The 13725-nt window shown below is 45.2% G+C and overlaps 1 protein-coding gene across 1 annotated transcript in view; it reads right to left on the reverse strand.

The window, feature by feature from the left end:
• Positions 1–13725, reverse strand: part of NUF2 (NUF2 component of NDC80 kinetochore complex) — a 231761-nt gene that overhangs the window by 171740 nt on the left and 46296 nt on the right. The window contains exon 3 of the mRNA XM_029618644.1: positions 7009–7083. Coding sequence (XP_029474504.1) covers positions 7009–7083 — 75 coding nt within the window. The remainder of the gene's footprint in view (positions 1–7008; positions 7084–13725) is intronic.

Here is a 13725-nt window from a genome sequence, read left to right on the forward strand (position 1 = left end):
CTAAGAAGAGCGCTATTACATAGAAACATAGAAATGACGGCAGAAGACCAAACGGCCCATCCAGTCTGCCCAGCAAGCTTTCGCACTTTTTTTCTCTCACATACTTATCTGTTTCTCTTGGCTCTTAGTAACCTTTTTTTATTCTATTTCCCTTCCACCCCCGCCATTAATGTAGAGAGCAGTGTTGAACCTGCATCTAAGTGAAATAGCTTAATTTAGTTAGGGGTATTAACCACCACAATAAGCAAGCTACACTCATGCTTATCTGTTTATTCAGACTATGTAATTCAGTCCTTGTTGATTGTTGCCTGAATATAGATCCACCTTTTCTTCATTCCCCCCTGCCATTGAAGCAGAGAGCCATGCTGGCTATGCATTGAAAGTGAAGTATCAGTCTTGCTCCCCCTGCCGTTGAAGCAGAGAGCTATGCTGGATTTGCGTTGAAAGTGAAGTATCAGGTATTTTATTGGTTTGGGGTAGTAACCGCCATAACAAGCAAGCTACTCCCCTGCTTTTATGTGGTTGCAAATCCTTTTTTCCACATTTCCTCTTGCCGTTGAAGCATAGAGCAATGTTGGAGTTGCATTATTGAATAAGGATATTCATCTCCAGGTAGTAGCCAACATTCCCTCAAGCCACCCCCATGCCTCTTGTCTTCATTCACATCCTCTAGACTTTATGGATCCACAGTATTTATCCCACGCCCCTTTGAAATCCTTCACAGTTTTGGTCTTCACCACTTCCTCCGGAAGGGTGTTCCAGGTATCCACCACCCTTCTCCGTGAAAAAATACTTCCTGACATTGGTTCTGAGTCTTCCTCCCTGTAGTTTTAAATCGTGACCCCCTGTAAACCGATGTGACATCACTGATCTAATGTCGGTATATAAAAATGAATGAATAAATAAATCAATCTCCTTATAGGTCAGGATCGGCAGACATTGGGGGACGGCAGCGATGGTCATTGGACCTGCTTTTGAATCCCATGGGGAACAAAGAGCGACTATCAGTCAGAAGCAGTGAAATCCCATCTCTGGAAAATGGAGAACGAGGGCCACCCCATTGTAGGTATGGACAACCAGGTGTCCAGGGGGGGCACCCATAAGGGTTGCCTCTTGAAACTCAGTCCTATCTCCGATTTCTGAAGGGACAGAAAAGAAACGGGGAATCGGGCCTCCCAATCAAGATAAACTTGCTAACTCTCCAGGTAAGAGTTAGGGTTACAATCACTGACCACTGAGGCTCACAAGCAATCAAATCTGCCAGTTGCAGCCACCCTTAGACGAGGTAGGACACCACTGTAACCAATGAAGGGACGCCAGCATAAACAGTCCAATGACAGTCGCTGCCGTCCCCCAATATCTGCCGATCCTGACCTACAAGGAGACTGATTTATTTATTCATTTTTATATACCGACATTAGATCAGTGATGTCACATCGGTTTACAGGGAACGGAAATGAAATAAGCGGTGGGGGGGGGGGGGGGTTTGTTCTTATTTCTTACAATGAAACGTGGTAACACATAAAACAAGCATGTAATATGGGTAACTTTGAAACAAGGAAAATATGTGGAACATGGGTCTAACAAGGGTTGCTTGGGCAGGTATAATGCTATAGGGAGGGTGGGGCTTTAAAAACATTATGGGGTGATGTAAGAACACCGGGGGGATGGTATGGGAGGGGGGGGGATAGGGAAAATGAAATGTAATAAGGGGGGCTTAAAACCAGGGAGGTGGGGGGGGGGGGTTGGGTCATTGGGGGAAGGCTTGGTCGGAAGAGCCAGGTTTTTAAGTATTTTTTAAAGAACTGTTGTGCTGGAAGGCTGTTCCAAAGTGACGGTCCGGCTACAGACAGTGCACGTTCTCTCGTTGTGGTTAGATGTGCTTCTTTTGGGGTGGGGATGGGGAGAAGACCAGTGTTGGTGGAGCGGAGGTTTCGTTGTGATGTGTAGAAGCATAGGGGCGTGCTTAGCCAGTCCAATTTGTCGTTGTGGAATGTCTTATGGATGAGAGTTAGGGTTTTATGTTGTATTCTGAAAGTGATAGGTAGCCAGTGGAGGTCCTTGAGGATGGGAATGATGTGGTCTGATTTTTTTGTTTGTGAGTGATCTAGCTGCTGCATTTTGTAGTAGCCGCAGTGGTCTGATTGTGGCGGCGGGGAGGCAGAGTAGGAGGGAGTTGCAATATTCAAGCTTTGAGAAGAGTAAAGTTTGGAGGACGGTTCTGTAGTCATGTGGGAAGAGGAGCGGTGAGTCTTTTGAGGATCTGGAGTTTGAAAAATCCATCTTTTATGATGGTGCTGATGTGCTTTTTGAGGTCAATTTCGGCATCCAGGGTGACGCCGAGGATCCTGGCTGAAGGGGTTAACTGTTTGCTCATAAAAGTTGCGGTGTTATGGTGTTTGAGATTGAGGGTGGTGTAGTTTGTTATGTGTAGGATTTCATTTTTTGTGTGGTTGAGGGAGAGTGACAGTTGTGCAAGGAGTTGATTTATATCCATCAGGTGTCCCAGGTTTTCAGAGTGTTTTCGAGAGATGATTTGAGGGGGAGCAGAATTTGTACGTCGTCTGCGTAGATGTAGATGCACAGATTCAAAAGACTAGAGGCTCCAGTTGGGCGATAGACCTGAAAGGAATGGAGCCCCAGGGCCTCATGAAGGGGATTCCTAACATGGGAGTAGTCGAAAGACATATTCCTTTTCTGAGGGAAGGGAAGGTTCCAGACACTATCCTCCTGGTATCAGCTCCCGTAGGGGTTCGAACAGGAAAGCAATCTCCTCCTCCTGTGTCTGCGGCACACAACCTATTGTGCTCGCCATGAAGGAAATGCCCTCTAGTGTATGGGCGTGTGTAACTGGAAAAATAGTACCCTCCGGTCTAAAAAAAAATAAAATAAAAAACAAACAAAAAACAGATGACCAGTACTCATACAGTGGTGTCCTATCCTGCAGATGGTGGCACACCTATGAACTCACTCGTCGTGCTTGTGGGTAGAATACCAAGGCACAGGAAGGACCGAGCACCACCTGTTAGAGTTTGTGGCTGCACACTGCCAAAAAGCAGTCACAGAGTGTGTGATGGAGTCTTCCTCAGCAGCATCCTTTAGCATCCTATGGTGCAGAACAAACGAGGAAGCTAATATCTTGACGCAATGATGACAGAAACCTGACAGGGCTATGTACTGCGCTGCCAAACAGAATGCTGCCTGTCTGAGCCTGAGGCACTTGGAAGAATGGATGGCCCGACCGTGCATGCTGTGCTCCACTGACACACTCAACTAATAGAGTTAATAGGAACATAAGAACATAAGAAATTGCCATGCTGGGTCAGACCAAGGATCCATCAAGCCCAGCATCCTGTTTCCAACAGAGGTCAAAACCAGGCCACAAGAACCTGGCAATTACCCAAACACTAAGAAGATCCCATGCTACTGATGCAATTAATAGCAGTGGCTATTCCCTAAGTAAAATTGATTAATAGCCATTAATGGACTTCTCCTCCAAGAACTTATCCAAACCTTTTTTGAACCCAGCTACACTAACTGCACTAACCAAATCTTCTGGCAACAAATTCCAGAGCTTTATTGTACGTTGAGTGAAAAAGAATTTTCTCCGATTAGTCTTAAATGTGCTACTTGCTAACTTCATGGAATGCCCCCTAATCCTTCTATTATTCGAAAGTGAAAATAACAGAGTCACATCTACTCGTTTAAGACCTCTCATGATCTTAAAGACCTCTATGTGACAACAGCATCCCCAGTACCACTGATTATAATGTGATGGTGGGTGGCGTTCAATGGCGGTGTCCCCATGGGTCCCACAGAACCTAGTAAACACTCCAAAGGGCTGAACACAGCCCTTGAAAGAGAGTCATGAATAGTTCACCGCCCTTTCCATCATGTAATGTAGGTTACGTGACAGATTGTGCCCATAGTGCTCTGTGGTAGTATCCTGTGGCATCCAACCGCATCTACTGGTGCCCAACATGATGGTGCCCATGAAGGCCCAGAGCACTTTCATGCTCACCAACAATGAATCACATTAATGGCACCAAACAATGCTGCACAGATGGCTTCGACAGCGCTTCATGTTGCAGGCTTGATCAGCTCAACGGTACACTGCAACATCTTTGGCACCCCAGCCATCTGCGAACATCAACAGCCCAACGACCCCGATAGAGACCCTGGTTCCCGAAAGCATTGAGGGACCGGTGGTCCCAATGGCACCTGAAGGCAGAGGCTCTGTGGCCCCAACATGGTACTAATGCACCACATTGGTGGCAAAAGATAAAGTTGACTACCAACAACATCGATGGCTCCCCTCGGCTCACTCTTACTCCCAAGGGCATCGATGCTGAGAGCTCGATGGCATCCCTCACCAGTGGCCATGGCTGATAATCGCAACAGCAACCCTAGTGCTCAGAATTTTGCACAAGGCGCTCACCATTATCCACAAATCCATACACAACCAACTTCCTCTAGACCTTCAGTTCCCTCTCAAATCATACACATCTACAAGACCCATCAGAGCGGCACACAAAGGAACCCTTCAAGTTCCCCCAAATAAATCCACCCACCTAACCTCCACAAGAGAAAGAACATTCTCCACAGCTGGCCCCAGCATCTGGAACAACCTGCCGAATGATCTAAGACTGGAACCCTGCCTGATTACATTCAGAAAGAAACTCAAGACTTGGCTTTTCGTCCAAGCCTTCCCCGAAGCCTAACAGAGCAACAGTTCTGCTATCACATAGCCCTCCAGACTAAATGTCAGACCTAACCATTGTTCATTCATTCTTGTTCATTCTCCAGTTCTTTCTGTCCTTAATTTCCTGGCTACTCTAGCCCCCAAGTTTAATATCCCTGTTATTTGTACCTGCGCCTCGGCCTTCTTGTTATATGGTTTTTGTTAAGTTAACCCCAAGTTTGATGTAAACCGGCCTGATATGAAGCTTGTCATGAAGTTCGGTATAGAAAAATGTTAAATAAATAAATAAATAAATTAGCATCGATGAGGCACAAAGCCTGGGGGGGGGGGGGCTTCCAATGCCCCGCAATCCCAGCAGCTCAGGGCCCCCAAGATCATCAGCATCCATTGTGCCCAAAAGCCGTAGGCCAGTGATGGGACAGCACGATGCCCCTTGATGCCCTGTATGGACACCGCAAATGAGCCTCGAAGACACTGGACTAAAGCACATCCTGGATGCCTCGGCGCTCCAGGTTGCCTCAGGTCTACGGCAACCCTGGCGTTCAATAGCACCAAGGTTGTCCAAGGCCCGAAGTCCCTGTCGCCTAAGACATTCAGTGGCCCTCGAGGGCTATCAGGAGTCCCAGCAGTCGATGACTTCAAGGGCGACAGGGCGCTCAATGGCAATCCCCGGTGCTTCATCGATGGTGCTCAACATCATCTAGAGCGGCAATGAATGGTATTGCTGATTAACACACCCAAAGGCTTCCATGGCGGCCCTACATCTCGATGGCACCGAAGGCAACCACGCACCCCAATGGCATTGAGATAGTCTATGGCATAGAGGGTGACCATGGTGCTCAATGACTGTCCTGGTTCCCGACACAGTCCGGACCATGACACTAGAGGCCAGTGTCGCTATTCTGCTGCATCGAAGCTCGATGACACTCAGGTCAATGCTGTTCCTCTGGGGCATCAAGAGACCATGGTGTCCAATGCATCTACGGCACCCGCCGATGCCTATGACACAGAAGGCCCAGCCAGCGCACTTGAAGCATTCACAGCGCTTTCAATAGCCCTTACAGCATCGAGGGCAGTCACGCACTTCGCTGGCATCGAGGGCACCCCAGTACCTCGATGACATCAAGGGTGACCATGGCACTCAATGGCAGTCCTGGTCCCTGAAGCAGTCCTTACATCAATGTGACATCATAGGCAAGGAGGGGAGACATCATCCAGGGCCCCTGCCCATGGACACTACGTCCTTTGAATGTGGAAGGATGAGTTCCCACCCCACAGGAAAGGTGTGGTCCTATGTCTTCAATGTCTCAACCTCAATCGATGCCAATTGATCGGTGAAACAACATGGAACTCCTGCCAGAGTAGAACCCAGGTGAGTCCCCAGGCTCATCGGCCTACACGGATCACCTACGTCCTGCCAGCACCCGACAAAGGTACAAAAACAGATAGAGCAAGGAGAGAACACAAACTAAAACTGCAGGTGCAAGTATTTATTTAATAAGGGATAGAATTAGACTCTGCCAGGCTTCACAGTGACTAAGGCCACCATGCAGCTGGCAGACAGAGGGAAAAAGGGGAAAAGAAAAGAAAACTACCATAAGGTAAAGGAAAAGAAAAACAGCTGCAGCTCTAAGAAAAAAAAAAATCACCTTACAAAACCGTGGTAAGAGAACAAAGTTGAATATCGTGACACATGGCTCCCACGACCACGAGCACCAAGGGGGGGCGAGAGAGAGACTCAGGGACTCTGCCTAGAGGGCAGGGTGATAACTACAGCTACACATGCTGAGTGGGAAATGTTTGAAAGTTCTAGAATCTTTCAGATCATAGGGTCCATCCGGTGATGTCACCCATGTGTGAGAACTACCATCCTGCTTGTCTTTGGAGAAGCCAACACCCCCCACCCCCACCCCCACACACCATTCCTCCCTAATCCACTAGAAAGCAGACCTCAGAACACCAAAACTTCCTAAGAGCAATTTGACATAGCCAGACCTCCAAGCTGCAGGATTTACACCTCCATCTGCTGGAGAAAAAGAAATACTCAAGTGCTGCAAGCTTCACAGTGCCCTATGTAGGGTATCAGCAAATTGGTTGTTCTCTGTCTCCATCTGCAGGCAAGGGGGCAAAACCCATGTCTTCTGGACTGATCTGGTGGAATAAGGAACAGTGTCTCTTATCCTTGGAGATTCCAAATCATTCTAGTTTTCAGGATAGCCACAATGAATAGGTATGACATGTATTTGTATACTCTGCCTTCAGAGAACCATCATATAAGAAATAAATATATCCAGTTAGCCACCTACCATATAGAATTGTTCCAGCCGATATCCAAACACAAGCTGTAGTACTTTCATGTAGATTGTATTAATTACTTCAATCTGAAAATTAAGAAGTTTAGATCAGTACCAGTTATTGAAGATACCTGTATATTAAGGCTTAGAAAACTAGGGTAACTACTGACTAGCTACCAGTGCAAGCAAGCAACCCAATAATTTCCAATACAAAATTATAAATTGAGGGTATGAGTACTATTGTTCCTTAAGTGTCACTTTTTTACTAGATAATTGTTTGTGCTAGTTCACCCATTTTTCTCCATGCAGTTTTGTGTCCAACATTTACTATGTTTTTTCCCTGTGTAATTGCAATTGAGAGAGATGGCACAAGAGAGATAGAGCACGGAGAGAGAGAGAAGAGAGAGAGCGTCAGAGCGGTTGGAAAGCATGGTGGTCGAGCAGACAAAATATTTTCAAAGATTTTTCCAAGTTATATTGCCAAAACTACTCCATGTTAAGCTTCACAAAAGCCCATTATATATTCATAATCCCCCTGAGGAAGCCTACAATGGCTGGGGAAATGAGAAATTACTACTTGCCTGATACATTTCCTTTACTTTATACCAGACAGATGAATTCAGAACCAGTGAGTTATGCACCTCTACCAGCAGATGGAGATGGAGCAAAGCTGATATCACAGTATATATATATACTCCTGCAGTGATTTCAGCCTGTCCGTATTCTCTTCAAAAGCCAAACTAGCAAAAACTTGATTAATAACCAATAACTATTTCAGTACTCAGCCAAAAAGAAACACTGAGCTCAGACAAAGAATGTATCAACACTAGTCTATGGACTGGACTAACACCAGTAACCCGTGGAAGACATAGCCATGTAGGAAGACCATAGCACAATCATTTGGCAGCCAAGGGTGGGAAGTTGAATTCATCTGTCTGGTCTAAAGAGAAGGAAATTATAAGGCAAGTAGGTCCATTTCTTAGTGTCTAGACAGATGAATTCAGAACCAGTGGGATGTACCCAAGCTACTCCCAAATAGGGCGGACAGCTGCCCGCGGTCCAGACAAAACCATACATCCAAAGACTGCTTCCTCCTGGGCCTGCACATCGAGACGATAAATACCTGGAAAAGATGTGTAAGGAGGACCATGTCGCAGCTCAGCAAATGTCGATGGGAGACAACAATCCAACTTCCACCCATGACACCGAGTCCTAATGGAAAGAGCCCTAACCTGACTAGGTAACGGCTTTTCTGCATCCACATAGGCGGCTGTGACTAGTCTCTTTAATCCAGCGAGCTATTGTAGCCCACAAAGCCGGCTTACTCTGTTTACCTAAATTGTGGAGGACAAACAAGCGATCACTCTTCCAGTAAGGTTTAGAAGCCTCCAGATACATCACGATATGTCTCTTGACATCCAAGGGCCCTAACAAGTGATATTCCTCCTCATCTCTTTCCTGTCCAGAGACAGCAGGGAAATGGACTGATTCAAGTAAAGATCCGAGTCCACTTTGGGCAAAAAGGAAGGAACAATACTCAGCTTTATTGCTACTGGAGTCACTTGAAAGAATGGCTCCCGGCAAGCAAGGCCTGCAGATCGGAAATTGTACACGCAGAACAAATCACCACAAGAAACACCATTTCAATGTCAGCAACCTCAAGGAAAGGTTAGAAATCCAAAACCTGATTAAGACTCCACAAGGGCACCAGTACCCACAAGGGACGACAAAGATGTTTCACCCCTTTCAAGAAATGGGCCACTCTCTCTTCCACTTAATATACGTTTAGAGGCTAGTATACAACTTTTTAAGAATCAACTAAAAACATGGTTGAACGCGCAGGCTTTTAATAATGCAGAATGACTTCTTCTAGCGACTCTCCCTGGGATCCTAGATTATGAGAAAGAATGTTTTAATTGGTAGCATGATACTTGACGAATTTTATGTATTTTATTATTTTGTAAAATTTAAGTATGGACTATTTTATGAGTTTTTAGTATTTATAGGGTTATTTATTTGTTTTAACGTTTTTCTTTTGGGACAAGTCATTAAAGACATATGACTTAAACTGACATGAAGTGTATACAATATGTTCGATATATAAAAATGCCCAAATAAATAATTAAAATAAATCTATATGAGCCGACAAGAGTCCACCATTCACCTGACCCCTGAAAAAAGCAAGAGCCACTACCTATACCTTTAAGGAATTAAGAGCCAATCCTTTATTCAATCCATCGTGCAAAAATTCCAAAATGAGCGGGATCTTAACTAAACGAGGAAGCTTCACACCAAAACCTCAAACAAACACTCGCTAAACCCACACATAGCCTAAGGAAGTGGAGAACTTTCTTCCTCATAGCAAGGTGGCAATCGCTGCAACAAAATATCCATGCTTCAGTAGGCGAGCACATTCAAGGGCCATATTGTAAGACAAAATCAAGTCGGATCTTCATGAAAAAAAAAGGCCCCTGTGGCAACAGATCCCTTGTGTGCTGGAAACCGGAGGGGAGAGTCCACCAGGAGCCTCTGGAGATCCACATACCATGGTCTCCTGGGCCAACCTGGTGCCACCAAAAGCAACATCCCTCTTTGACTTTTGACCCTCCGAACCATTCTACCCAGTGGGGGAAGGGTAATCAGCAACTTGTCCTTTGGCCATTCCAGCATGAGAGCATCGATGCCCAATGACTTTGGATCTCTCCTGCAACTGAAGAATCGAGGAACCTTTGCATTGCAAGAAATTGCCAGCAGGTCCAGATACAGAAGGCCTCAGCGATCTATTAGCTGAAACATCTCACCTGATAATACCCATTCTCCTGGGACCAGACTCTGCCTGTTGAGAAAATTTGCTCTTATATTGTCTTTTCCTGCAATGTGCGAGATTGCATCTTCAGGAGATTTCACTTTCACCCATTCCATAAGTTGATCTATTTCCTGTGACACTTGCTGGCTCTCGGTTTCTCCCTGCCAACTTGATGTAAGCCATTGTCATTGCGTTGTCTGACATTATCCAGACCATGCGACCCTGCAATCTGTTGCTGAACTGTAAGCATGCCAACCAGCCTGCCCAGACTTTGAGCCAACTGATGTTCCAGAGAGACACTTCTGCATTCCAGCACCCTTACGCTGTCAGTTCCTGACAGTGAGTTCCCCAACCCTGGAGCTCAAATCTCTCGTGAATACTAGCCAGCCAAGTGATTTTAGGGAAACCCCTTTCTTAGTTGATCCGCTTGAAGTTGAGAGCAGATTTCTATCAGCAGGTGGAGCCAAATCGAATACTCCTGAGATTATGGGCTCCAATGAGACAGCAGGGAGCGCTGAAGAGGAAGCATATGCACCCTTGCCCACAGCACCACTTCCAGGGTCGCCGCCATCAAACCAAGCACCTGTGGATAGGGCCACACTGTCACACGTATTGTGTTCATCAACAGGTACACCTGCGACAACAATGTCTGAATACATCCTCCAGTAGGAAAACCCTGCTCTGCTGCTTGTCGAAACAAAGAGATACTCTAAGAACATAAGAAATTGTTATGCTGGGTCAGACCAAGAGTCCATTAAGTCCAGCATCCTGTTTCCAACAGAGGCCAAACCAGGCCACAAGAACCTGGCAATTACCCAAACACCAAGAAGATCCCATGTTACTGATGAAATAAATAGCAGTGGCTATTCCCTCAGTAAACTTGATTAATAGCAGTTAATGGACCTCTCCTCCAAGAACTTATCCAAACCTTTTTTGAACCCAGCTACACTAACTGCACTAACCACATCACCTGGCATCAAATTCCAGAGCTTAATTGTGCGATGAGTGAAAAAGAATTTTCTCCGATTAGTCTTAAATGTGCTACTTGCTAACTTTATAGAGTGCCCCCTAGTCCTTCTATTATCCGAAAGTGTAAATAACCGATTCACATCTACTCTTCAAGACTTCTCATGATCTTAAAGACCTCTATCATATCCCCCCTCAGCCGTCTCTTCTCCAAGCTGAACAGCCCTAACCTCTTCAGCCTTTCCTCATAGGGGAACTGTTCCATCCCCTTTATCATTGTGGTTGCCCTTCTCTGTACCTTCTCCATCGCAACAATATCTTTTTTTTTTTATTAACAATTTTTATTGCTGTTAGTCAAAAACATTGGTGTATAATGACAGCTACATGTAGAAAATCAAACAGCAGAATATAATGGAATTATTCAATGTAAGAAATACAATATCCCTGTTCCCACCCCAACATGCTAATCAATGCAAAATATAGTCATTTATCTATGATAACAAGCAGGTAGATGTACATGAAGTCCAAAATGGAGATGGAATCCGTGTGATTCATAGAGATGATAGTAGATGCAGTCGTCTCCAGGATATGTAGGGTTTCCAAACAAGATTAAATTTAGAAAGACGATGGTACTTTAGCGCTGTTAGGTGATAAAGAGTGCAAACTCTGTCCAATCGGCGTAATAATTCGTCAATTGAGGTCTCCTCCAAGTAAACGCTATCTCCATCTTAGTGGCAGTATAAATCTGTTGAATAAGAGTTTGGGCATGGGATGGTAAATTGTCATCGAAGATGAATAGAAGTGCCTGTTCTTTGGTGAGGAGGTAAGTAAGATTGAGTAATTTGGACAAAACATCTGAGATGTAGGTCCAAACGGGTTGAATATGGATGCAGTCCCACCAAAGATGAGGGTAAGTACCAAGTTGCTGGCATTTTCGCCAACAGTGTGGGTCAGAATGAGGATAACAATGATGTAACCTGTCTGGGGTAGGGTGCCAGCGGTATAGTATTTTGCAGTTGGTTTCAATAATCCGGGCCGAAATATTTCCTTGTGTAATCTCGAGAAGGTTATGTGCCATTCGTCTTCAGAGATCGACATATTCAAGTCACTTTCCCAAGCCAACATGTGTGAGTACTTAATGAACGAGGAGGTCAGGATTTTCTAGAGTCTGGACACAAGGCCTCGAGGCGTTGAAGAAATGGTGCAGTAGCCTTCAAACAAAGAGCGTGAGGAGGACAATATGCCTTGCGCTAAGATCTGAAGAATAAAGTGTCGTAACTGCATATAGGAGAGATATTCTGTACTAGGCAGTTGTTGATTCTCCTGTTGTGCTGAGAAGGAGAGTATGGATCCTTGTTGCAGAAGATGGGAAATATGTGTAATATCCTTGGCTTTCCATGCACGATAGGCTGAACTAGATAAGCCTGGTGAAAATGAAGTATTGTGGAACAGAGAAGTTTGTAAAAAATACTCTGCATTGCCCACTACTTTGGATTTCCATTGTCGCCAAATATTTAGAGTATGCCGCGTGCAGGGAATCATAGATAGATCCAGACGCCAAGTCTTGCTGGGTTGCCAAATTAAGGATGAAAGAGGCATAGAGGGCATCCACTCCTGCTCGAATTGTACCCACGGCTTATGATTGTCAGTATGGTGCCAATCTATGATTGGACGAAGTTGAGCTGCCACATAGTACCATAGGAGGGGGGTGGAGAACCTTTCCTGAATAACAAATACCCACAACCACATCTCTGGAAAGCCTTCTTTTCACATTCTTTCTGAACTGTAGATAAATTTAGCTCAAAGGTAAATCGTTCTAGAGCTTTGGTGCTACCACTAAAATTCCTGGCTCTCATCCAGGCTATACTCCCAAAAAAATGCTACCTACAGAAAACTCCGTTTGCTAGATCTAAGTTCTCATATATGATAAATCAATTCAGTGTGTTAAAACGAATACGCTGGTGAATTCTTCTGCATAATCTGGAAGACCATAGTCAGCAAATTAAAAATTCAGTCTAAGCCAAATATGCTTACTTTAGTAGAGACTCCATTGAGGCGCGGTGAGGCTAAGCTACATGTAAATTTCCCACTTCCTCCCCATCATATGAAGGAGGGAACATCATCCACCCTACTCTAATCCTACAGAACCAATTCTTTCCAAAGATCAATGAAACAGAGGTAGCAGTGGACCCATGAGAACAGAGCTCCCTACCCCATAGCTTTGTCCATTTTTAGTTGTGTTAGTTCCAGGCAAATACTATTCTCTGTAAATAGTGTAACATCTACCATGTGTGCTCTTTCCAATTCTGTGGTCCCTTTCCAACCTCTTCTTTGGTAACACACTGTTTTAAGTTGTAACCCATCTTGAACCAAGGAGATGAGTGGGAATTAAATCTTAAACAATTTAAAACTGCAGTTTCTAACCTAAAGGAAGTTTGGGAGGAAGGTTTGGGGGTTAAACTATGTGAAGAGCAGTTGAATGAAAGCTCCACAAGGGGAATTCCATGAGTGCTTCTATTTAAGAGTCTAGATTGAAAAAATAAAAATAATATACACACACACACAGCATCAGAGTGGTTAGAAAGCATGTCTTCAAACATGGTGACTGAATGTACATAACTCTTCTCTGCTTGAAAATCTTCTCAAAATGTTTCTTGAATTTTGGGATTATAGGGTCATATCACCAAAATGGCGCCGGCCGTACGGCAACACGATTCGACTGCAGGAGGTCGTTCCGGACCCCCGCTGGACTTTTGGCAAGTCTTGTGGGGGTCAGGAGGCCCCCCCCAAGCTGGCCAAAAGTCCCTGGGGGTCCAGCGGGGGTCCGGAACGACCTCCCGCAGTCGAAACGTTTTTCCGTATGGAAAAACGATTCGCGGCAGGAGATCGCTCCCGGACCCCCGCTGGACTTTTGGCAAGTCTTGTGGGGGTCAGGAGGCCCCCCCAAGCTGGCCAAA

This window comes from Rhinatrema bivittatum, chromosome 10, assembly GCF_901001135.1.
Source record: "Rhinatrema bivittatum chromosome 10, aRhiBiv1.1, whole genome shotgun sequence".
NCBI lineage: Eukaryota > Metazoa > Chordata > Amphibia > Gymnophiona > Rhinatrematidae > Rhinatrema > Rhinatrema bivittatum.